Source organism: Schistocerca nitens, chromosome 1, assembly GCF_023898315.1.
Source record: "Schistocerca nitens isolate TAMUIC-IGC-003100 chromosome 1, iqSchNite1.1, whole genome shotgun sequence".
NCBI lineage: Eukaryota > Metazoa > Arthropoda > Insecta > Orthoptera > Acrididae > Schistocerca > Schistocerca nitens.
The window spans coordinates 512,522,631-512,550,411 of NC_064614.1; the positions used below are offsets into that span (position 1 = coordinate 512,522,631).

At 43.6% G+C, this 27,781-nt stretch overlaps 1 protein-coding gene across 1 annotated transcript in view; it reads right to left on the reverse strand.

Moving 5' to 3' along the window:
- LOC126257846 (uncharacterized) overlaps positions 1–21,212 on the reverse strand; it is a 139,266-nt gene extending 118,054 nt beyond the window's left edge. The window contains exons 1-2 of the mRNA XM_049955598.1: positions 21,074–21,212; positions 2,212–2,364 (exon numbers count right to left, since the gene is read on the reverse strand). Of these exons, the coding sequence (XP_049811555.1) occupies positions 2,212–2,364; positions 21,074–21,212 (292 nt within the window). The remainder of the gene's footprint in view (positions 1–2,211; positions 2,365–21,073) is intronic.
- Positions 21,213–27,781: the final 6,569 nt, after the last annotated feature.

Below are 27,781 nucleotides of genomic sequence, written 5' to 3' on the forward strand. Positions count from 1 at the left end.
ACGAAATTGAAAACCAGTAACCTACAATAATTATTCCTCCTAGTGAATTTATTAAAACAGCTTCACTCACTGGCAATGGCTGCCAACTGTAATATAAATTCATCCCACAGCAATCTACAGGTGCTGAAGGCAGTTTTTAAGCAGCTAACCGAAGTACAGCGCTTACAATGCGAGAAATTTAGTATTTCTTATCAGTATCCCTATTCCATATTTGTACCTCTTCCTCTATTGTGTACCAGTGATCTGTGCTAAACCTGAATCTTTTTCGTAGTACCTCATGGACCGAGGGGATGTGCATTTGTGATCTGTCCGTTGATTGGTGACCTGGTTCTGATAGGTACTTGCTGATATTTAGGTTATGTTCTAGCAGTAGCTGTCACTGACTCCATTTCAAAATGAGAACCATCTGTAACAATATTAATATGGGAATTTGCAGAAAAATATCTGGGCTGGAGGAGAGTTTCGGGAAACTATTCCTAGCGTTATCTCACTTAAGTCAGCGGCGTTAATGCTACAGTTGGCTAAACATGAGGTTAAGCAAGAATCACAAGAAATGATGACAGTACGATGTTTTCGTAGTGGATTGTATATACATTTGCAGTGACTTCCTAACAACACCATTAACATATCACTTTAGTGCACAATCCAGAGCAATACAGATTTTATCACGCGGCAATGAGAAACTAAGTGGTATCATACCTCGTTATTTGTGTCTCAGTGTATTTTCGATGATCACGGATGAAATTTGTTCACTACGATCCCAAAGACGAGACCACATTATTTTACATAACACTAACAATGCAGAAATCACGCTTCAGTAGTACAATGAAGCGCCAAAGAAATTGCCATAGGCATGCGTATTCAAATACAATGTAAATAGGCAGAATACGGCGCTGCGGTCGTAAAGCCTATATAAGACAAGTGCCTGTCGCAGGTGTTAGATCGGTTACTGCTGCTACAATGGTGGGTTATCAAGATTTAAGTGAGTTTGAACGTGGTTTTATAGTCGGCGCACGAGCGGTGGGACACAGTATTTCCGAGGTAGCGATGAAGTGGGGACTTAATCGTACAACCATTTCACGAGTGTACCGTGAATGTTAGGAATCCGGTAAAACATCAAATCTCCGACATCGCTGCGGGCGGAAAAAAATCCTGCAAGAACAGGATTAACGACGACTGAAGAGAATCATTCAACGTGACAGAAGTGCAGCCCTTCCGCAAATTTCTGCAGATTTCAATGAGATTTCAATGCTGGGCCATCAGCAAGTGTTAGTGTACGAACCACTTAACAAATCATCATCGATATGAGCTTTCGGAGTCGAAGGCCTCTCGTGTACCCTCGATGACTGCACGACACAAAGCTTTACGCCTCGCCTGGGCCCGTCAACACCGACATTGGACTGCTGATGACGGGAAACATGTTGCCTGGTCGGACGAGTCTCGTTTCTAATCGTATCGAGCGGGTGGATGTGTACGGGTATGGAGACAACCTCATGAATCCATGGACCATGCATGTCAGCAGGGCACTGTTCAGGCTGGTGGAGACTCTGTAATGGTGTGGCGCGTGGGCAGTTGGAGCGATATGGGACCCCTGGTACGTCTAGATACGACTCTGACAGGTGACACGTACGTAAGCACCCTGTCTGACCACCTGCATCCATTCATGACCATTGTGCGTTCTGACGGACTTCGGCAATTCCAGCAGGACAATGCGACACCCCACACGTCCAGAATTGCTAGAGTGTGGCTCCAGGAATATTCTTCTCAGTTTAAACACTTTCGCGGGCCGTTAAATTCCCCAGACATGAACATTATTGAGCATATCACGGATTTATGGACAGCACGATTCATGGGGTCAATTCCCTTCAGCACTGCTTCAGACATTAGTCGAGTCCATGCCACGCCGTGTTGCGGCACTTCTGCGTGCTCGCGGGGGCCCTATACGATATTAGGCAGGTGTACCAGTTTCTTTGGCTCTTCAGTGTATATAAGAACCCACTGACAACTTAGTCTCTAAGCAACATCTCTCCTGGTTGCCAGTGCTAATTTTGGTTTCCTCTTGTTCCCTCAGATTATTTCATATTAATCTAGGGACACCTTCTTTGAAAGCCAAGCCCATCTATCTTCTGAGTTCTTGTCCAACTGTAATAAATATTAGTCTCTGTAAACAACTGATTGCTGAGCAGCTGCAGATGAAGAAAATGTACTCACTGACGCAGCAGCAACCTAGGGAGTTGGCGCAGTTCCCAGACGCGATACCGCCGTAGTTGCTGCATTCTCTCCGGGTGAAGCACGTCCCGTTCAGTCCGTTGTCCGCCGCGCACTGCCTGTTGGCGAAGCGCACCACCGGGAGGAATGGGAAGACTGAAACACAAGCCGGCCGCTTCGTTATTCAGCAGTCACCAACAACTATAATCTTGGGAAGTAAGATGCGTATGATACATTAGTCTTTGAATTCACTTCTTTGCTAAAAATTGTATTGAAAACGCATTCGTGAGATAACTTCTATTTTGTTATTTTTTTGCGAGTTCTATGTATAATTGTTGAGAACACGAGAGCTATGATCACAACTCCCCTTTATCTACTGTGAAATGCAGCCATCTAGGCTCAAAATGAGCGGAAGTATTGTTCTATAATTTTGTGTCATTATTGTTCCAGAAAGCCTGCCATTCCTTACGCTTACGCTTACCATTACAGATAACATAGTTAACTCAATGCGCTGTAACTGTTCGTAGCATATTTTTGACACCGTTTTCACATCTTAGGAAATATCTTTTTGACTAAGTTCTGATGTTCTGAAAATGGTTCAAAATGGCTCTGAGCACTATGGAACTCAACATCTGTGGTCATCAGTCCCCTAGAACTTAGAACTACTTAAACCTAACTAACCTAAGGACATCACACACATCCATGCCCGAGGCAGGATTCGAACCTGCGACCGTAGCGGTCACGCGGTTCCAGACTGACGAGCCTAGAACCGCACGGCCACACCAGCCGGCGATCTGAAAATGGGTCTCGGCCTGAAACTAGCCATCGAGTCAATAAAAAACTAAAATTTGCAACTTTGGACTGGTTTTTGTATTAATTTAATTAATTTTTTGTATTAATTAACAGAAGTTGCTGACCCAGAGCTACTCCAGCATGCTGGAAGTTCGTAAAATTTGTTTGTTGATATATTCTGTCACTAAAAGACATAAGCTATTAAGCGAAACAGTCGGACAACCAGAATTCTTTTGAATTGAGAGTGGTAACAATCAAGCTTTTTGCGATGCTGTTTCACGCTCCATTCACAGATTTTGAGTTCAGCCCCAGAGTACCGTTACAATATGTCGGCCGTGTTTGATGTGAATTTCTTCAAATTTTTCATGCATGCAACCGATTCAGATAATCCAGTATTCCCACTCCGCCGCCAAATGTCGCAGTTTTAACAGTTTCCAAGTTTCCAGCTCTCACCGATAAACACAACGTAGAGTAGATTTTCACGTCCTGTGCGTCGCGATGTTTTTCTGTGTGGCATGGTTTGGCGGAATCTTTGGCGAAATTTTGTTCTGTTCAGAGGTATAAACATAATAATACAACACATACAATTTATAATAAAATGTATTTATTTTTAACACGAACTGTAATTACGTATTATCTATTTCGAGATGGTCTATACAAGTTAGTGGCTGCAACGGCTCGAAACTGTTTTACTTGTCGATGATTAGAATGATATAAAAAATATGGAGCAGGAGCTACTTCACTCTTTCGATCCAGTGATAAATCAGTAAACTCTAGTAAATTGGTCAGTGTCAGAGAACACACTGCCTAAGCAGGCAGTGGTCCAAAACAGTTATTTTAATTTTTGATGCAGAGGTTTGCAGTGTTTCAGTAAATGAAACAAAATTTTATTAGGTATTATCTTCATATTTTATATGAAAGCAAAGGAGTATGTAAAAAATATGAGCACAATTTGCTGAGTGGATGCCCCGTACTATCTTAAACAGACTGTGGCTACGATGCAATATAGCTGACCAGGGAGAAGGGAAGTCCTCAGGGTGTAGAGAGTCCATTGAGCTCGTACACAATGCAGCGTTGTTCACTTGCTGGTGCTATCCAGTTTTCATTGCAATGTCCGATTCTCTCAGTATTTACTCTACCTAACGGTACAGCGTCATCTCCCTGAAGAAAGAATATGGAGCACACCATTTTCTGTGAGTCGTGCAGATTCTGTTTGGTGTGTTTTGACCGTGTACCGTGTTTCTAGGCTAGGGAGGGTAAACAAAACCGTCTAAAGGCCACAAGGCACTTGGCCAGTGTTCCGAGTCGGCAGCTGTAAATCCGCCGCGCGAAATGAAACAGGCCACCGTCGACTACCTGTCTCCGATGTGGTGATCTGTGTTATTGCATCACAAGAACAAGTCAGTTTATTGACATTTTCACTTGACTAATTTTAGTTTCTGTAAGCGTTTTGCACAAGGATAGGCTCATTCGAGTTTATTTTCGCAAACATTCATTTCTTGTTCTGGGTTAAATTTCAACACTTTCTTTGCTAGATTGCTGTTTGCTAAAAATGAAACGTTGAGCGAGGCGGTATAGTGATTGAGATAAGATAACAGAATCATGTTTGGACTCAGCGGTGCTCAGTTCCCGCGTAACCTGGATTTAGTTAAGATTTAGTTTTTACGTTTTTGTCACTCGGTCATTTAATATGAATGCAAGGATGGTTCTTTCAGCGAGGTCATGGTCGATTTCATGGCACAAAGTATGTGTATTTCAAGTGCGGTGACAAACTTAAATCTTTCTTCCCTTATTTTGAATTTGTAACGTCAGCAAATACAGGAACCGGTAGTGAATGAGGTTTATTTTCTATACTAAGCAACAACGTTCCTCTTCAAAAGTTGTTAGCTAGTGAAGGATCCATGAGAAGCAGCAAAAACTTCTGGAAGACTTTGTATTCACTATAAAAGATTATGTATCTCCACTCGGAGTACAGACAGCCCGGTTGTTTCCGCACTAGGGCTTATTTCTTTGGTGGAGACTAGTGATACGTCTTGACTGACCGTACTCTGTACAAAAATGTTTTAAGTGACGCTACTGGTCATCGAGAACCAAGGGCTCAACAACTGAGGGAAGAACAAATAGCAAAAGAAATAGTATCGGTGGAAATTAAGAGGTTTATAACAAATAAATTAATAAGAGATGGAACTGATCACCCGTGGTACATAAAACAGGTCAGAACACTATTGCAGAAGCAAAGAAAAAAGCTTGCTAAATTTAAAAGAACCCAACCCACCCCCCTCCCCCCAAGACTGGCTAAGTTTTACAGAAGCTCGAAATTTAACGAGAACTTGTATAACATGAACTTCTTAGACATGCAAACGACGATTTTGTTTCGTCCATGGCACAAATAAAGCCAATAGGCAAATAGTATTGGACACGGTAACATAGTTTGTGTCCACTGACGTACAAAAAACACAATAGGTAGACTTTCAATAATGATAGAGCACAGCAATCAGTCGTCCTTTCCCTTCAGGCTAAATTACAGCAAATCTAGATTTCGTCTAGTGCCTAGCCATTATCAGTGCACTATTTCATAGTTTCAAGACATGTCCTAGTATGTCAGTCACCTGTTGTTCGAGCTTCTGTCACAGTTCATTCAAGACTACATGTATTGAAACTATGAAATAGTGCATTGATAAATGGCTAAGCACTAGCCGACATCTAGATTTGTTTTAATAAAGTTTCAAAGGGAAGGACGATTGGTTGCTGTGCTCCATCATTATTGAAAGTCATTTCACAGTCGTTTAGTGCATTCCAGATTCATAACGGAAGATAACTTGATGACAATAGGTAAGCTGCACTACAGTGATGTCACGAAAGTCGTAGGATAGCGATATACACGCATACAGATGGCGATAGTATCGCGAAAGCAAGGTATGAAAGAGCAGTGCATTGGTGGGGCTGTCATTTGTAGTCAGTGTGAAAAGTTTTCCAAGATGATTATGCCCGCACGACGAGAATTAAGATCTCTGAACACGGAACAGTAGTTGGAGCTAGACACGTGGGACATTCCAGTCCTGATATCGTTAGGGAAATCAATATTCCGAGATCCACAGTGTCAAGAGTGTGTCGAGAATACCAAATTTAAGTATTACCTCTCAAAAGGGACAACACAGTGATTGACAGCTGTCCCTTAACGACCGAGAGCTGCAGCATTTGTGTAATCAGGGATAACAGACAAGCAACACTGCCTGAAACGACTGCAGAACTCAACGTGGGAGCGTATCCGCTAGGATAGTGTGGCGCAATTTGGCGTTAATGGGGTATAGCTGCAGACAACCGACGCTAGTGCCTTTACTAACAGCACGACATCGCCTGCAGCGCCTTTGCTGGGCTTGTGATCATATCGTTTGGACCCTAATCGACTGCAATACCGTGGGATGGTCAGATGAGTTCCGATGTCAGTTGGTAGGAGTTGATGGTAGGATTCGATTGGGGCGAAGACCCCACAAAGCAATGGACCAAAGTTGTCAACAAGGCACTGTGTAAGCTGGTGGTGCCTCCATAATGGTGTCGGCTGCGTTTCCATGAACCGATCATTGACTGGAAGTGGTTATATTTGGCTACTTGGAGACCATTTGCAGACATTCATGGACTTCATGCTGTGGAAGACAATGCGCCCTGTCACCGGGCCACAACTGTTCGAAATTGGCTTGAAAAACATTCTGGACAACTGTAGGGAAAGATTTTGCTACCCAGATCACCAGACATGAATCCCATCGAACAGTTATGGGACGTAATCGAGAGGTCAGCTCGTGCACAAAATCCTGCACCGGCAACACTTTCGCAAATATGGACGGCTACAGAGGTTACATGGCTCAAAATATTTCTGCAGGGCTCTTCCACCGACTTTTCGAGTCCATGCCATGTCGAGTTGCATTGGGAACTTGTCTGTACTTAAAATATTTAATTATCATTTTAGCTGTACGGTAAAGTTCATGGAGTACTTCTAGAGCCATAATATCTTTTCTTAGTAGGTTAATGGTATGCGCTATGCAGCCCATGTTGGTGATGTACGGATCACGATCTACATCTACATTTATACTCCGCATGCCACCCAACGGTGTGTGGCGGAGGGCACTTTACGTGCCACTATCATTACCTCCCTTTTCTGTTCCAGTCGCGTATGGTTCGCGGGAAGAACGACTGTCTGAAAGTCTCCGTGCGCGCTCGAATCTCTCTAATTTTACATTCGTGATCTCCTCGGGAGGTATAAGTAGGGGGGAAGCAATATATTCGATACCTCATCCAGAAACGCACCCTATCGAAACCTGGCGAGCAAGCTACACCGCGATGCAGAGCGCCTCTCTTGCAGAGTCTGCCACTTGAGTTTGCAAAACATCTCCGTAACGCTATCACGGTTACCAAATAACCCTGTGACGAAACGCGCCGCTCTTCTTTGGATCTTCTCTATCTCCTCCGTCAACCCGATCTGGTGCGGATCCCACACTGATGAGCAATACTCAAGTATAGGTCGAAAGAGTGTTTTGTAAGCCACCTCCTTTGTTGATGGACTACATTTTCTAAGGACTCTCCCAATGAATATCAACCTGGAACCCGCCTTACCAACAATTAATTTTATATGATCATTCCTCTTCAAATCGTTCCGCACGCATACTCCCAGATATTTTACAGAAGTAACTGCTACCAGTGTTTGTTCCGCTATCATATAATTATACAATAAAGGATCCTTCTTTCTATGTATTCGCAATACATTACATTTGTCTATGTTAAGGATCAGTTGCCACTCCCTGCACCAAGTGCCTATCCGCTGCAGATCTTCCTGCATTTCGCTACAATTTTCTAATGCTGCAACTTCTCTGTATACTACAGCATCATCCGCGAAAAGCCGCATGGAACTTCCGACACTATCTACTAGGTAATTTATATATATTGTGAAAAGCAATGGTCCCATAACACTCCCCTGTGGCACGCCAGAGGTTACTTTAACGTCTGTAGACGTCTCTCCATTGATAACAACATGCTGTGTTCTGTTTGCTAAAAACTCTTCAATCCAGCCACACAGCTGGTCTGATATTCCGTAGGCTCTTACTTTGTTTATCAGGCGACAATGAGGAACTCTATCAAACGCCTTCCGGAAGTCAAGGAAAATAGCATCTACCTGGGAGCCTGTATATAATATTTTCTGGGTCTCATGAACAAATAAAGCGAGTTGGGTCTCACACGATCGCTGTTTCCGGAATCCATGTTGATTCCTACATAGTAGATTCTGGGTTCCAAAAACGACATGATACTCGAGCAAAAAATATGTTCTAAAATGCTACAACAGATCGACGTCAGAGATATAGGTCTATAGTTTTGCGCATCTGCTCGACGACCCTTCTTGAAGACTGGGACTACCTGTGCTCTTTTCCAATCATTTGGAACCTTCCGTTCCTCTAGAGACTTGCGGTACACGGCTGTTAGAAGGGGGGGGGGGGGGGGGTAAGTTCTTTCGCGTACTCTGTGTAGAATCGAACTGGTATCCCGTCAGGTCCAGTGGACTTTCCTCTGTTGAGTGATTCCAGTTACTTTTCTATTCCTTGGACACTTATTTCGATGTCAGCCATTTTTTCGATTGTGCGAGGATTTAGAGAAGGAACTGCAGTGCGGTCTTCCTCTGTGAAGCAGCTTTGGAGAAAGGTGTTTAGTATTTCAGCTTTACGCGTGTCATACTCTGTTTCAATGCCATCATCATCCCGGAGTGTCTAGATATGCTGTTTCGAGCCACTTACTGATTTAACGTAAGACCAGAACTTCCTAGGATTTTCTGTCAAGTCGGTACATAGAATTTTGGTGTAAAATGTTGTCCACAGCCAGCATTGTCTGTTATAACAGCAACGGACTTTTCATTGACCTAGCTCATCGGTAACATCGATGATAGAATCTGCATATACAGCAGCTGGAGTGATTATTATGAAATTAACAACACTTGTGGCTCGCAACATCCACCCAACCATTCACGATTAATGCGTGCGAAATGTGACTTGTCGCTCTTCCGCATAACAGCTGCCTGTACTTGTTGATATTCAGCATCTGGAAGGTCTGTCCCAAGTGCATGACGTGTGTGTAGCTCATAATTGGGTTGTATCTTCCGGTAGGCATCTCGCCAGTAATTAGATTCTACCAGTGAAGCGGTACACCTACTGTACACACTATATTAACAATACTTTCGTCAACTTCTTCGTCTGTGACAGTTGCAGATGAAACGGTAGAGGCGAGAGTATGGGCAACAATACATGTCAGCTTAGATGCCTCTGTACGTGTACGCTGATGTAAAAGGCGTAGGTGTTTCTTCCTCGTCGTAGGTTGTGAAGAAATTACAGGTTTAATAGATTTTGGACGAACACTTCATGCAAACAGAGGAGGACACTCGGATGCGCAGGAGGGGAAATGCAAGGAAGGGGAAGAGGCATTGCAGCGGAGCGGACGAGCAAAGGGCTGGAGACGGCGCGATCATACATAAAAAAAGTAAGCGGGTTTATTTTAGAAGCATAGCCTTGTGAAACGTACAATTTGATCGTAAACAGTAGCTTCACTGCTAAGAAAATATATAAAGATCCAATTGCACATTACAAGTAATACCGTTCATCGTGTGACATAATACTATGGATCTCTCATTGTCATTATTTCCACACAAAAACACATGTAGAAAATTCTCCACCCTACGTTTCTTCATTTTCAGTAGCCGTATCTGTTTCACTTCCACTGGCACTGTCATTGATTCACTGTTATTTTCACTTGCGTAATCAGTATTTCTTCCATCACTACGACCATCGTTGTCCTAGTCTGTACCAGTTCCCACATTTATGTTCATCTCCAGCCCTTGGTCCAGTAAACCATCACTTGAAATATACTGCTGTTCAGTTTATTTTCGTGCTCACAGCGTTCCTTCCAGTCTCCTTTCCTTATGGAAGAAATTTGTTCATCTGTCACAGTACATTTAGAAACGCCGTCAATTCTGTATGACCATATTCGGTTAAATAGTATCTGTTTTATAAATGATATGGCCTGGTTTATTCATTTCTATCAACGAATACTACTGACGTCTCATCATGTCCTTGTGGAAAGGAATTTCCTTTTCTGTTAAACAGGAGATCATTTCTCTCCTCGTAGATTTTGATGCTGAAGCATGACTCAGTTGCCTAGTGTGGTAAGGACGTTATCTATGAAGAGGACAGTATTATGTAGTAGATTAAGTGTTAATTTCCCCCTCAGACATTTTTCATAATTTGAGCAGTCCATGTCATTGTGATAATCCGCTTTTTTTCTGGCCAGGTTCAGGCATTTAGTAGGGAATCGGTACAAACCTGTGCTCCCCTGCAGCATGGATGATGATAATTCTGCTTCTTTTCGAAACAAATTTCGACAGACCCTGTAGTGAATTGTCACTCCATCCGTACAGTGCTGTGTGACATGTATGGACATATGTCACATTCATATACACAGCTGGACGTCACTCACGTCTCTACTCTCGGATACTTTTAAAGGAAGCAATTCGTTTTGCCCTGATAAGACTTTGTTCCTGACGAACTTTTCGATTATTTGTCGTCTTGTTCCATCTAAATCCAAGAGTGTGAAGAATTTTACGTAGTGTGTTTGTACTTCCTTCAAAATTTATTAAACTCAGTAACTTTTTATGAATACTTCAAAGTGGGTCTTCATTTATCTGTAATGTAGAAATTATTGACCACGCGGCGAATGAGTTGCTAATTAAATTATCTGAACTGACCTTTCAAGCTCTTCTCCGTCTTCCTATATACCAGTTGCTTCGGCTACTCATTTCAGTGTGAATTTTAGTTTCAATGGGGTACCAAGTACAGCTTTTTTCCTCATAAGCTGGTAGACGTTTGCAAACACTGCGCCTGTTTGACTAGGAAGAACTTTGCCTTTGACTTGCTTTTTAATGAAGGCATCTTCAACTTCGAATGTGTTCTCCCAGAGTATATACGGTGGAGTGCTGCGCCTGACTCGATGGCAACACGTCCAACGCTGGATATCGACTTTGCGGGGTCTATTGTACACAATATTTACGGCGTTCAAGTCTGTTTGCGGAAACCGTACCTGACATTCATTGAAATGCAGTCGCTACGCCAGTGCATAATGTTGTAATACTTACATCTGGCTTCTGTTTTTCCATTCACTGTTTGTTTCTCATCTGATTCTGTACGCTGACACAAGATCGTATCGCAGCAGAAGGTCGTGTCGGTGCAGAAGGCACGGTAACTGCGGTGGCTGCGAACACTTCCGTTCCTACGAAACGATTAAACAAGCGCGTCATTGTGTCTTTATGTTCTGCCTCCAGCCCCTTCTAGCTCTTGTACGTCCACAAACGAGCGCCTCGCTGCCCGCGGGTGTTTCGCTACTCCCAGGACACACTGATCTTGCGAGTTGCAGCGGTTTAAGCTACCAGTCAAATCTGATATAACACCGTTTAAAGTCATGCCTATTGAAATGTAACCTTTTAACAAGTTATTGTTACGTCTGTAATGACACCACTTCGGCAGTGGTGAGAATTATTGTTTACGTTAAACACTCCAGGCCCTCCCCTGGCTGTTTACATGTTTCAGCGCCAGGGGTGAAGAATAGGTCGCGTCTCAACTCAGCCACCTCCCCTCTCCATACCCCTTGCCCTCACCCATCAGCCAGAAATTACTACTGCCTTATTCCATGACGAATAATCACATCACACGCAGTTAACATCAGCAGACAAGTACAGGTTGTCAACTCGTGTAAAAGTGACCAGCGTGTTACGTCTCAATGTAATGGAAAAATTACAGGCTCTGTCTAAAATGTTCGGCGAATTGCTCCGTATGCAAACGGGAACGTTTGTTCAAAATGCGCTCTTGTGCATGCTTATGGAATATGTATCGAGAAACGCCACGTGCCACTGAACACACTAAGTTAAATTAGACGTGTTCTGCGACAAAGTCAAAGTAGGAAGTGCGAAAGTTCGTCTCATAGGGCAATGAAACATCACAGAAACTCAAAGTTATGTCGGAGACTTTGAAAAAAAAAAAAAAAAAAAACGTCGTCAGAGTATGGAGAGGAAGCTGTGAGTCAAATATCCGTCTACGACTGCATCAACCACAACCGAAGCGAGAAGAAAACTGTTGATGATGCGCCACGTTTGGGCCAAACATCAAGCGGCCGAACCACAAAGAACACCAAGCAAGTGCTCTTCTGTGCTGTTACAATATTGGAGACTGTCTCGACTGCTGTGGACGGAATTTAAGAAGGGGAGGGCGTGGAGTGATTAACGTAAACAATAATTCTCACCACTGCCGAAGTGGTGTCATTGCAGAGGTAACAATAACTTGTTAAAAGCTTTCATTTCAGTAGGCATGATTTTAAATGGTGTTATATCGGATTTGATCGATAGTTAAATCGCTGCAACTCGCAAGATCAATGTGCTCTGGGAGTAGCGAAACACCCGCAGGCGGCGAGGCGCTCGTTTGTGGACGTAGTCCGCAGATCGTGGCCGCGCGGTAGCGTTCTCGCTGCCCACGCCCGGGTTCCCGGGTTCGATTCCCGGCGGGGTCAGGGATTTTCTCTGCCTCGTGATGACTGGGTGTTGTGTGCTGTCCTTAGGTTTAAGTAGTTCTAAGTTCTAGGGGGCTGATGACCATAGCTGTTAAGTCCCATAGTGCTCAGAGCCATTTGAACCATTTTTTTTTTGTGGGCGTACAAGAGCCAGAAGGGGCTGGAGGCAGAACATTCGACACAATGAACAGACACAGTGAACAGTCCGCAATTAACAAAGATCTGTGTAGGTGGAGAACCTGTATGTGATTTCTGCTCCACAAGTTGATTGGATGGTAGAAGCCAAGACGAATAGAGAATTCATTGGCATGTGTAAGTGAGACAAATCTTTTCTGCAAAAACATATCCACTTGGGATAAGACGTGCTGCTATCAGGGAGATGGAAGATTGATAGTGGTGGACACCTGTCTGCAGCAGGTATGGACGTAAATACACCGACGGGAAAAAAAATCGGAACTTCTGCGACATAAACGAAAGTTGGTAGGCGTGTTCCTACATCTAAAAGATAATGTCTATTCAAATTTCGCGCCAGTTGCATAAGAGTGGCGCTAGTAGCGACACTACGAGGATACAAATCAGGTTTGCTTTAAATACACGATGCAACGGTCGTCAGCGTTAGTTATCTTTGAGATTGGACGTGGTGAGTTGATGTTAATCAAGAATGTCTCTAAGGCGACAAAGACGTCCTTATCAACACCTCACAGAATTTGAACGAGGTCAAGTAATAGGGCTACGAGAAGCTGGATCTGTATTCTACGATACTGCAGAAACACTTGGCAGGAATTTCTAGACACTGTAGGTGATGGCTGGCAGCGATTGCCACGAGAATATACGGTAGCAAGAAGACGGGGCTCCGGATGGCCACGTGGTACTGTCGAGAGGGAAGACCAAGGTTTTCGGTGTATGGCTCTGGCGCATCGTACTGTGTCTGCAGCAGCAACTTTAGCATCAGTGACACAACTAACTGTTACAAATCGGTTACCTCAAGAACATCTTCCAGTCAGTCGCCCTGTAGCGTTCATTCCACTAACACCAAACTATTGCCATTTGCGATTTAAGTGGTTTAGCGAAAGCCAATTGGAGGTCTATTGTGTTTTCTGACGGAAGTTGGTTCTGTCTCGGTGTCAGTGACTGCTGTCTGTTGGTTACGAAGAGGTCAGTTCAGGGCCTGCGACCAACCTGTCTGTGTGCTAGACCCATTGGCTCTACATCTGGAGATACAGTCTCGTGTGTGATTTCGTATGGCAGCGGGAGAACTCTCGAGGTTATCCCACGTTCCCTGACTGCAAAACTGGATTGGAGATTTGACCTGTTGTGCTGCCATTGAAGAACAGCATTCTAGGGGATGTTTTCCAATGGGATAACGCACGCCCATATGCCGGTGTTGTAACCCAACATGCTCTACAGAGTGTTGATATGTTGCCTCGGTCTGCTCGATCACTAGATGTGTCTCCAGTCAAGCACATACGGGACATCATCGGACGACAATTTCATCGTCATTCACAAACAGCGTTAACTGTCCCCGTATTTCGACCTTGTGCAACAGGCTTGGAACTTCATCCTACAAAGTGACATTCGTCACATGTACAACAAAATACTTGCATTCAATATTTTTGCGGTTGCACCCGTTATTAATGTACATTTGCAATGACTTATCTACCATATACACTAACCTGCAATGTTAATCTCTTAAATGTGTTACCTAGACAAATGTTTTCCCGAAATTTCATTACTCTACATTGATTATTTTTCGTGCTGCTATTTTTTTCGGCAGTGTATAAATGAAACCTTCGTAGATAGTGTCCAGCACCTGTAAAACGTGCCGAAAGTACACTGGTGTGCAAAGCTTAAGGGCGAAAGTAACTTTTGCATAATGTGTCACAGCCAAGTACATAGCTCGATGAATATAGGGCGAATCAGACAGAAACAAATGCTATAGCATAAGACAGAAGGTGACTGAAATAAATACTCAAGGAGACGAACAGAAATGCTCCTATAATTACACTGAAGTCACCGCGATTCACGATGGTCCATTGGACGCTAGAAACGGCAAGACTTGGTTCTCAGTAGGGTGTGTGATCGCCACGGACGATAATTAACGCTCTGCAACGTGCTCCCACGCTGGCTGTGAGGTTCGGAGAGAGTTCTTGTGGTAGGGCGTTGCATTCCTCCACCAGCGCCGTTGACAGTTGCTAGATGGTCGCTGGCGCACGTGGGCGTGCTGCAAATCTTCTCTCCAGCGCGTCCCAGATGTGCTCGATGGGATTTCGGTTGGGGGAATAGCGAGGCCAGCTCATTCGCCGAATATCCCTTCTTATCAAGAGATCCTCTGCCTACGCTGTCCGATGCAGTCGTGCACTGTCGTACATAAAAATGAAGTCATTGCTGAATGCAAAGACGCACTTGTGGAAGGAGCAAAGTGTGGGACCTGCACTGTTCGGTGCAGTCGTGCATTGTCATCCATAAAAATGAACTCATGGCGAACCCCGAGAAAGACGCACTTGGGCAAGATGCACAGTAACTTTGACCAATGAGTATACCGTGTTCAAAGATCTGACGGTCAGTATGCCCATGCAACATTAAGCCTCTCCATACCCTAACACCTGGACCACCAAAACGATCATCTAGACAATGTTCGTGGGTGCATTAGAGATAATGTTGCATGGATTTACCGATCTCCATATCTTTGAATACGGTACTCTCACCGATCAATGTCACTGTGAGACTGTACGCTTTACCCATGTGCGTATTTTCACGGGTGCTTAAGCCATGACTTCATTTTTATGGATGACAGTGCAGACCGCATCGAACGGTGCAGGGCGGGGATGTCATGAAACGTGGGGCATGTTTGGGATGATCTGTGGAGACGTATTGCATCGCAGAATGTACACATTCACCAACGACAATCCCAAATTTGTCAACCGCGCTTGCAGAGGAACAGAGCGTCCTATAACAAGAACTCATTCACAACCCTGCGACCATCACGGGAGCACGTTGCAAGCAATCATATCGTCCTTGGTGATCGCGCACAGTGGTATGACTGTACAGATGGTGACACTGTTGCCTCATTGTACAATTTTCAAAGTGTTGGTTTGGATGTAGGTAGAGAGGAGACGACAGGAGAAAAGGGATGGGATCGAATTCGGAAGAGTCAAGAAATGGTATTTAGGTGGTAGGAGGCGAGTACAGTTGTGTAACAGAAACAAAACCTTCCATTAGTCTAGCCGTTTAATGCGGAAGATTGCTAATTAAAATTGCAACACCACGAAGGCGGCATGCGAAACACATCAAACTGGCATGAATAGCACAACATGCCCGGATATACTGCACAAATGAAAAGAGTATAACGCAACCGCACTAAACAAACTGGCGGAAAATAAATCGCAAAACCAAAAAATAATTATTGTAGAAAAATGAATTTTCTGGCATACATTTGTCTAGGTAACATATTTAACTTATTAACACAGCAAGATTACAGGTTAACGTAAGCGCGGGATAAGCCATTGCAATTTGAAATGCTGGTACATTGATAACCAGTGTAGCCACCAGATTGTTGAATGGAATCACGCAAACGTGTTTGCATTATGTTGTACAGGTGCTGGGTGTCGATTTGTGGGATGGAATTCCAAGCCTGTTGCACTTGCTCTGTCAACACAGCGACGGTTAATGCTGTTTGTGGACGATGATAGAGTTGTCGTCCAATGATGTCGCATATACGCTCGAATGGAGACAGATCCGGTGATCGAATAGACAAGGCAACATGTCTAGACTCTGTAGAGCATGTTGGGTTACAACAGCGGTATATGGTTGAGCGTTATCTTGTTGGAAAACACTCACTGGAATGCTGTCCATGAATGGCAGCAATACTAGTCGAATCACCAGACCGATATAAAAATTTTCAGTCAGGGTGCGTGGGATAACTACTTTCTCCAGCTGTCATACGAAATCGCACTCCAGAAGGTTGGTTGTGGGCCCTCAACTAGCCTCCTTCTAACCAAGATACGGTCATCACTGGCACCGAGACACAACCAGCTTGAGACACAACCAGCTTTCATTAGAAAACGCAACAGATCTCCTCCTTCCCCTCCAGTGTGCTCTCGCTTGACACCACTGAAGTAGCAGAAGGCGCTAGTTTGGGGTCAGAGGAGTACAAGCTACAGGGCGTCTGTCTCGGAGCTGTTCTTGAAGTAACCGATTTGTAACAGTTAGCTGCGTCACTGCTATGTCAACTGCTGCTAAAGTTGCTGCTGCAGACGCAGTACGATGCCATATGCCGAACGCGATGGTCTTCCCTTTCGGTAGTGCTACGTGGCCATCCGGAGCCTGTTCTTTTTTGCTGCCGTATATTCTCGTGGCCATCGCTGCCAGAAATCATGTACAATGGCTGTATTCCTGCCAAAGTCTTTCCGCAGTATCGCAAAATGAACATCCAGCTTCTCGTAGCCCTATTACTTGACCTCGTCCAAACTCTGTGAGGTGTTGTCGCCTTAGAGGCATTCTTGACTAACATCAACCCACCACGTCCAATCTCAAAGGTAACTAACGCTCACGATCGTTACAGCGTGTATTTGAGGCAAACCTGATTTGCATTCTCATAGTGGTGCTACTAGAAACACGCGTACCGACTTTCATTTATCTCGCACATCTCCTTCCTGATGTTGTGATTTTTTCCGTCAGTGTAGGTAGGAGTAACGCCATATATATTCTGTGTATAAGGAAAGATTACCCACCGCGTTTATCACTCAGAAATCGCGTTTGAATGTTGATTGCATCTTAGAACGACGTGTTATGCCAGTGTAACAAGAAGAGACACCCAACAGCACTTGTCGGGGTTCGACAGCGACAGACAAGTGGTACTTCGAGACTGCGGTCTACGGTTCCGCGACATAGCTACTCGCTTTGGTGTGGATCCCACGACTTTCATTCGAATACGGAGTCGTCGGGTTTAGAGCACCATACGCAACGCGACTAATGTCCGAGAGAACACACACATGTTCTCTCCCATGAAGTATCGTACAGCCACGCCATATGCCTTGAGTCAGGGAATGGGCGTGTTCCAAGAAAATAAGCATCAGAACAGTCAGTGCTATTATGTCTGAGGCACCACGGATCGTCAGCCCAGCGACCATTGCTGCGGCTTCCCTTGAGGCAGCAGTAGAGAGAAACGTGGCGTCAGTGGTGCGCCCATCGACATTACTGGACGCAGGACTGGCATCGTCTTTTCGGACGAATTCCGGTTCTGCGAACTGCATATGATGAACGAATCCATGCGCAAAGGTTCCCCGGAGAACAAACGTTACCAGATTGGATTCATCGTCGTGTTACGGGAACAACACCTTACGTGATGGTGTGTGATGTGATTAGGAACACAACACGATCATCTCGCATTCGGGAGGACGACGGTTCAAACCTGCGTCCGGCCATCCTGATTTAGATTTTCCGTGATTTCCCTAAATCGCTTTAGGCAAATGTCGGGATAGTTTCTTTGAAAGGGCACAGCCGACTTCCTTCACCACTCCTCCCATGGGACCGATGACCTCACTGTTTGGTCTCCTCCCATCAATCAACCAACCGGCCAACCAACGATCACGTTTGGTTCGTCTAGTCGGTAATCAGGAAACCAGAGACTACTTTTCTGTCGTGTTAAGGCCAGTGGCAGTGCTCTACCTTCAGGGTCTCTGAGGCGTTATCTTTCAACAAGATAATCCAAGACCACATGTTAACCGTACTGTCCTGACCTGCCTCGATACAGAGGATGTTCGACTGTTGACCTGACCACCTCGTTCTCCATATTTCATCCACTGAGAACATCTGGTCAAGGGTTTCCGAGAGACTGGCATGCCACCATTCACTGGCCAGTTCTACTGCTACACTCTCACACTCTCACACAACAGCGTGGATCTGCCATGTAAGCCAGGTCTGGTTAAAACCGATACTGATGCCATAGATGTCAGCTCTGTGTACTGAATTTGCACCCTGTATACCCACTACTGAATTTAAAATTAATCATGTATTTTTCCTACCAATTGTATAGGTATAATTAGTAAAATTTGGTTATTTGCAATACATCCTTTCTGGTGGTTGAGTTTTATTGACCAGCAGTGTAACTGACAAGAGGAGAGACTGGCATGTGGGCCGCTGACTTCTGTCAAGTTTTTCAAGGACGTTCTATATTGAGACTAAGGGACGCTTGTTTCTGCTTTTTGCTAGACACTCCCTAGTTTTTGAGAAAATCAAGGTCAAAGTTAATGACGGGAAATCGTATTTTCAATATTATACATCGAAAGATCGTTTGAAAACGTATATTTTTATTAATGTAGGCGTATCATGTGGTACAATATATTAATTTTTTGTTTTCATGCTGTAGCGTGGGTACCCACGATTCTAGATGGTTAGCAGAGAGAGGCTGGTGGTCTAGAGGCCAAGGCATTAGACTACCAAACTGCTCGTCCGTGTTCGATTCTTGGTCGCAGGAGGTGTGATTAATAAACAAATAAGTGCATATAATGTACTGACAGTTATTTTCATCGTGATACATGACGCGCTACGATAATACTTTCGTAGACTATTATGCTTAACCGACGTGATACCAACGAAATGCAATTCTCTTTTTCAGTCGCGTGATGTTTACTTTCTCCGACACGTGAAAAATTTAATCGCACAACTTCAGGATCATGCGACATCACAGCAGAGAATTGCAAGACAGTACAGATGATATCAAAATGAATGCGTTGTCCATAACCGGTTGTCCACGCCTGTCCTTCAAGATATGCTTTTACACGCTTGGTACGCATCCAATTGATATCTGATAGATCTGTTTTTGGCAGCGTGAATCAGATATGTTTTCCACGAACAGTGTACCGGAAAAAAATGTCGATGCGGCGAGATTTCGTTCGTGTGTTGCGCATGACGCGATAAATTTGTGTTTTGCCTATTTCTGTGATAAATTTCACGCTATTGATCGTGAGAAAGCTCACGAATATTTTTTTACTATGTATCATGATGAAAATAACTGTCAATACAGTATGTACAGGGCGCCAGTTATTGAACTGTAAGAAAGAAACGTAAATTAGTTACAAACTACGGTGTGTACATAGTTTATTCAACACGTAAACGTCGTTATAGATATTCGGATTTAGGCTACGACATGTTCGATATGCCTGCCATCATTGGCGATGATGTGGCGCAGACGAATAGGGAAATTCTGCACGACCAGCTGAAGTGTCGGAACATCGATGCTGCCGATGAGGTTCTGAATGGTTGTTTTTAGCTCAGCAATGGTTTTGGGGTTATTGCTGTACACCTTTTCTTTAATATAGCCCCACAAAAAGGAGTCGCATTTGTTCAGAACCGGAGAATATGGCGGCCAATCGAGGTCCATGGCAGAGTCCTCTAGGTATCTCAGAGCCACATTTCGGTCCCCAAAATGGTCCTCCAGGAGATCAAAGACTCTCCTGCTTCGATGGTGTCGAGCTCCGTCTTGCATGAACCACATCTTGTCGAAATCAGGGTCGCTTTGGATAATGGGGATGAGCCGGCCGCTGTGACAGAGCGGTTCTAGGCGCTTCAGTCCGGAACCGCGCTGCTGCTGCGGTCGCAGGTTCGAATCCTGCCTCGGGCATGGGTGTGTGTGATGTCCTTAGGTTAGTTAGGTTTAAGTAGTTCTATGTCTAGGGGACTGATGACCTCAGATGTTAAGTCTCATAGTGCTTAGAGCCATTTGAACCATTTTTTGATAATGGGGATGAAATCATCGTCTAAAACCTTCACCTACGGTTCGGTAGTCACCGTGCCATCAAGGAATATCGCACCGATTATTCCGTGAGTGGACGTTGTACACCACACAGTCGCCCGTTGAGGGTGAAGAGATCCCACGATCGCGAAATGCGGATTTTGCTTATTGGTGAACCCAAATGAAAGTGGGCTTCGTTGCTAAAGTAAATCATACTAATTCCCATGATGCCCCGTGACCAAACGTGCAGTTTGAACGTCCTAGCGCAAACCGTTCAGAAGCTATGACGATTTTATTTCATGTAGTTCATTAATTGTCATCCTGTACATTTATTTGATTAAAAAATATCGAATGAAGAAAAACACGACTAATAATGGAACACGGACCAGTAGTTCAGTGGCCTAATCCCTTGATCTCTCGACCACCAGACTCGCTCTGCTAGCCAGGTAGAATGATGGGTACCCGAGATACAGTATGAAAATCCAAAAACGTTAATAACTCCAACGTCATTATCTCTGGACTCCTTAAAATGTTAATAAAAATGTTAGTTCTTAGAAGATCTTTCGATGTATATAATTGAAAGTACGATTTTCCGCCTTCAAGTTTGACCTCGATTTTTTCAAAAACCTGGGAGTGTCTAGCCGAAATAAATGAATATTTTGAATACAGAGCGTCCTTGGAAAACTTGATTAAAATTGGTGACCCACATGTCAGGCCGCCCACTGTGCGAGGCTGGAGGTGGGGCTGGTCACTTACAGCGGTGGCTGCGCTGCTCGTGCGGCAGCAGGTCGTTGTCCGCGTCTTCGTCGTGGGGCAGCCAGCCCGTGGCGGAGGCGGCGAGCAGCGCGGCGGCGGCGACGGCGGCGGCCAGCCCCCAGCTGCTGCGGCCGGCCATGCTCGGTCCTCGCGCAGCACTGCCCACTGCCCGCCGCCACCGCACGCTCCTCGGCTGCCACTTAGCGCCTGCCCGGAACCGCTACGGCCGCTGCCACAGTGCGCTAACACAACTCGGTCACCCAACGGCGCCTTGTTCCTCACGAGGTTCACGGTTAGCTTTTGTCTCGAGTGAAAAATACGTGTGGATCAAACGGGGAACTAATTACCAGTTACTGCATCTTGAGGTTCTACCTCACTCTTGTCTTCGTATTTGCTTACAAACAAATATGCAGTGCTGTTTTTCTGGGGAAACGCTTTGGGATGCGTACCCCTAAACCTTTTTCGTCGACAAAGTAATTATTTTACGATTCTGAGAACTTGGAAGAGTGCCAAAGATTTATTTCACGGACGTAAATTTTTTATTTCATTTTTTAGTGTTGGTAATTGCAATACGAACAATGCCAGTGCAGTTTTTGGTGGGAAAATAGATGTCTTGACTGTTTCAAGCATTTCGAAGCTGCGGCAACCGTTATTGACAACTGAATCGCTGGCAGCCAGTTCGACAAGCATGTAGGGCCTTCGCCCGCTAATAGTGGGCGATGGTAGTGCTAAGCGGATATGCGTACGCTCAAATCGCATGCTTCATTTGAAGTGATGTAATCTGAAGTGTTCGATACGTCTTTCTCTTGTATTTTTGTGTGTTTCTCGAAATCGCTTGCTTCATTTGAGCTGTAAAGTCAACTGAAGAGTCCGATACTTTTTTTTTTTTTGGTGGTTCGACATGTTGATGACGTCATGGCTAAAAGCAGACGGGTGGTATGCCATGCTTCAGTTATAACTAATTTTCGCTGCGTTATATCCCATGTCGGAGTACCCTCAACTATTTTTTTTTTTGGAAAAAAGCACTGCAAATATGTTTTTGTAAAGTTTCCGCCTTGAGCAAATACGATTTTTTTCTTCTGTTTACTCAGATCTGCTTCGCAGAAGTTACAGCATCATCAGTGGTTTCTTTTGTTTTCTTTCTACTAAACAACGAGAAAACTGCTCTTTACTTACAGTACACATAGAATTTCGGGTTTTAAGAAAAATATTTACAAATTTCAAAAGCTATTACTTTTTTATATATACCTTGTTATCATGTGCTGTAGTTTTTGTGGCTTTCTGTATTTTGCATTATCGCTATTTTTCTTTCACAGATTGTCATCTGAAATCATACAGCACTTAATATAGAAAAGTTATTTACATCGAAAACTTTCGTCTGGGAATGTTAGACTTCAGTGATTAACATTATAACATTCTATGTGAAATATTGTGTGTGTCTGTTGGGAAAACCTGAAGAAGTATGTGCACACATATTGTGTGCACAGAGATAAATCCTCTCACATAGAGCCGGCCAGGGTAGCCGAGTGGTTCTAGGCGCTTCAGTCTGGAACCGCGCGACTGCTACGGTCGCAGGTTCGAATCCTGCCTCGGGCATGGATCAGTGTGATGTCCTTAGGTTAGCTAGGTTTAAGTAGTTCTAAGTTCTAGGGGACTGATGACCTCAGATGTTAAGTCCCATAGTGCTCAGAGCCATTTGAACCTCTCACATAGACTACGATAATGTTAACCACGACAGTCTAACAAACCGAATGGAAAATTTTCGATGTAAATAAATTTTCTACTCTAACTTCTCTATGGTAGCAGTTGATAAAGTGCGAAAGAAAAACATCTATAAACCAAAATACAGAAAGCCACAGAAACCACAGCATGTGATGAAAAGGTATATATAAAAATTTTGTCTAAATTTGTGAATAATTTTCTGAACGACTGAAATTTTATATCTATTGATACTAGAGAGCAATTTCGCTGTGTTCTGGTAGAAAGAAAATGAAAAAAAATGATGATGCTGTGACGACAGTGAAACATCTGGGTAAGAGGCAGAAAATGGGTGTCTGATCAAGGCGGAACCTATCCAAAAATGAATTTATTTGTAAGCAAACACAGACACAAGAGTGAGCTTCAACTTCAAAATGCAGTAAATGTGAACCAAAAACAGCAATGATGCAAAATACAGAAAGCCACAAAAAGCACAGTATCTGATAACAAGGCATATAAATATATAAATTTATGCTTTCAAATTTGTGAATACGTCTCTTAAAAATTCAAATTCTATAGTGACACGTAGTGAAGAGCAATTTTCCTGTTATTTGGTAGAAAGAAAATAAAAAAAAATACCACTGATGATATTGTAACTTCCAGCGAAATGTGCCTGACCAAAATTAGGAAAAAATCTGTTTTCTCAATGCGGAACCGATCAAAAAACAAATTTACCAGTCACTGCGTTCAAGTAACAGTTACTGGAACTGTAAAATGTGTCACCCATTATTTGGACCTCTCCGCCCCTTCGGTCTGTCGTACAACTTCCCAACAGAAAATACTAAAAAAAAGTTTTGCACGGGACTTATGACTGGCATAGTGTGCTGTTTTGTTATCGGAAACCTATTTCTCAATACTGTTTCGACCACTAGAAGTTGCTATCTACAACCACCTCTGTGACGGAGGGGCATGCTGGAATCGTGAAGAATGAGAACATACAGGCACACATATCGGCGATCGCGGACCCTGAACATCATGCGCCTACCTTGACAATGTTCCTCCATAGATGGCGATCTTTTGCACTTTGTGAAGTTCATCCACTCACTGCTTTCTTGGTCTTCCTATTGGACGGATACCGTCAGGTTTTCCCTTAAGTTCAGATTTGGCACGGCAAATGTCGGGCCTACTGGCAGTGTGCTCTATCAGGCTTATTCTCCGCGCTTTCTTTCTCTGCATGACGTTCGGTTGTTTCATAAGGTCGTAGAGTTCTTGGTTCTTTCTATGTCTCCTAGTGTTGTTTCCGCAGACTGATCCAAAAATCTTTCTCATATTTTTTCCGTGCAAAGATCAACACGTTCTCTTCACTTTATTTATTTGTTTATTTTTTACTTTCTTAAGATATCTGCCCCATATGACAACACTGCTACTATCACCGCATTATAGCCGTTAAGTTTGTTCTTAATAGCCAGATTTTGTTCAAAAAATGGTTCAAATGGCTCTGAGCACTATGGGACTCAACATCTTAGGTCATAAGTCCCCTAGAACTTAGAACTACTGAAACCTAACTAACCTAAGGACATCACACACACTCATGCCCGAGGCAGGATTCGAACCTGCGACCGTAGCAGTCCCGCGGTTCCGGACTGCAGCGCCAGAACCGCACGGCCACCGCGGCCGGCCCAGATTTTGTTGATTGACATTATATCCTTCAGACTGAAATAAGTTTTAGGCACACTGACTATGATTAATTTCCTATTTTAAGCTATTATGCCTGTTGAACCAGGCGCCAAGATATTTAAAATTTTCCACATCAGCTACATTTCATATCCCTACCAGTAAAGAGGCATTATTAGGAGCTTTCGTGAATACGTCCATTACTCCAGGTTTCTCATCATTAATCCACGGTTCCCCCGTCTTGCTGGCATTCTTTGCTAGGTCCACTATAGTTTCTGCCATGTCTTCCTCTGACTGCGTTATGGTTGCAATGACGTTTGCATATTCCAATGATTGGATTCTGCCATTTAGCTTCATCCCTCTGCCTTCTCTTTTCATTTCCCCAATGTCTTTCTCCAGGGGAATGAGAAAGCTGGGTAGTTGGCAAAGAAAACAACAAAGCGTGGACTAAAAGAGCGACGCATTTCGGCGGATGATCTAATTGCTGTAATCAGAGAAATTACCAAACGCAAATGGAAAAAGACGTAGGAGACCGAAGACTGCACAACGGCACCTGCAACAAACAAATCCATCCACATTTAACGACCATTGTCAGACTGTAATTCAACCATAGCTCTACAGAATCCTCGTTCAATCATCGCCATACTGCAACTGTGCTTAGATGCAGAACGTCAACCACATCTAGTCTGGCTGCCCTTAATACAGAAGAGAATCAGACTGGCTGCTTACGGAGCTTGTCCACATGGATCAAGAAGTTCCCTCGAATGTGTTAACACTCTTGATAAAATAAATACAGATGTTTATAAATTGCTTTAAAATTAGCGTTAAAAGTGGGCATTAAATTCACAGTTCAGTTTCGATTAGTATGTGTGTATGATTCAGTTTGGGTAAGTATGTGCGTATAACTGCATTCTTATGGGTACGTGTGTGCTCGTGCGCGTGCGTGTGCGTGTGTCCTTGCGTGCATGCGTTTATGCGTCCGTGCTTTTATGCGTGCATATACATGTGTATGTGTGTGTTTATTTAGATTTATGAGGAACCTGTCGGTTAACCTAAGAAGTCACTGCACTTAATTCCGTATTGTTAACCATGTCAAGGAAATTCATGTTTAAATTCTTGAGGAATTGTGAAAAGAGATAGATTGAGGTCTTCGAAGAACAGGCAGCACTGTAAGTTTGTAGTGTCTGTACTCGTGTACCAAAAGGTCAATAAATAAATAAATAAATAAAAATTCTCACTGCATTCTAACAGAGCACCATCTGTCTCCAATCGTGGACGGGATAATGCACGGCGTGTACATTGTCCAGCGTCTCTACATGTAACGAAGGGCATTTTGCTTTACACCAAGAAGAAATCTCAGCACGGAAAGTTTCCTACCACTCTGGCGTACATCACAGCGACATCAATCCACCATTAAACCGCTGCTACACACAATGTTAAACATCTGCATCGTTGTGGTCACCCACGCTCAATGCCAATTGATAGTCGTTACTTACAAAGTATACCACTGTTGTAAAAGGTCGCATAGCGATCTACAGAGGGTGAGCATTGTGGCAGTATGTACTTCCCGTCCAGTATGGGCCAAAAAGCACATAATATTTATCGCTAGTTCTAGTCTTGGAGGTATATATAAGATACGGGAGTACCACGTCTCTTGTGACTTGTAGATTAGTCTCGGGAATCGTGTACGGAAGTAACTGCTGTCATATGGTCTCCCAATTAGGGTACCAACGTGTTCCTTCAAAAACTGCCAATGCTGCAGGATTTTAGAAAATGACCATACTGCCTCTCGAATTTTACGATGGGCTTAATAAAACGCTGAATACTGAAAATGAAGTCATGATTTTTGAAAGGTAGGAAATGTTCTGGGGTCGGTTTGCAGTGAACATCAGCATCGATAGATGGTGGATTTGCCATTTTACTGGGACTGCAAAGATAAATATCGGACAACCTCATACAGCAGGCACTGCATCAAACATACATGTCGTGCCGATCACTGGGAATTATTTGATGAGGTGTGCTACAAGCTATGTATCAATAAATGTAGTGTGAGCACTCAACACTGGTAAGTTGAGCTTCTCAAGTTTTTGCACACTTGAGGTCGCAATGTTAACCGACATTAATGAAGAGACAAGGAAAACAGTAGGTATCAGCTTGTGGCACCGTTTTAAAATCAAAGGAGGAAAATGTAATGGGATAGGAGATGGCTTTTGTTTCTTCGAACCTGGATCAAATAGCCAGTAGTTATACTGTCAATACACAGTGTCGCTGGAAAAGGAAAGTTCAGAATCGTGCAATACTAGGTAAACTGGTACCAGATGTTGCACTCATAAAAAATCCGGGCTTTTGCTTGTAAGTGCATGAACACACACTGCTGAGATTTCAAAACATATGTAGGAAATCCTATCTCATTCATCTTTCAGCGTGCACCTAGAAGCTCATCGCGATCGTGAAGATTCGCATAACTTACGAGAGTCAGTGCGCCTGAGGGCGAAGAAAACCGATAATTTTTACTTCGCGGGAATATGCCCTAGTTTAGGAGGCCAGAACTATTAAAAAGGACGGAGATTATGATGTGAATCACTCACGAAGGGGGTGAATACTAATTTAATTTTCTTGGCAATGAAAATAGAAGTAAATAATAAATTATGAGCAATTATTATCTAACGGACAAATGTATCGAGTAGGGAATGTAGTACTGTAAAGTCCCTACGCAATGAATTTACCAAAAACTGACGGTGTCTCCTTCGTCGGTAGCAAATTATCATAGCCATTCCAGTTAATATTGTGAACCAACGTGAGCATACACATTGTAGGTAACAGAAAAATGAAATTGTGTTCAGTATAAACACTTTCCTTTTTTGGACTTGTTAAAAAGAAATGGTCCTACGATTGTAACAGTCCCTACCGTTATTGTTACCCGAGTGTTGAACCATACGAACTCAAGCTTCCTTCACGAAAGAATTGATTACCAAAAGCAGGAAGAGAGAAAGGTTGTTGTTTGGAGACCGTTAACGCCAAATCCTGTTCATCTTATTCCCTTCCGCCGCATACCTTGAGAGATTTGCCTCCTCCATGAGAAATTAAAACAAATCTCATTTCCCCACGCACTTAGCTTTACATCTCCTCACAATCAGCCAGCACGTTGTCCGTCTGTCGTAATTTCGACTACCTTCGTCTTTGGTTTTGGTGAGACGAAACCCTTTTTTCAGTAAACTTTTAACGGTGCTGTTATCTGTCTTCCTGTTTTCATGTCCTAATAAACAGTGATTTGATGTATTCTACTACAACTTACTGTTTTATGAGTGACTGTAATTCGGTGTCGTATTTTGTTCT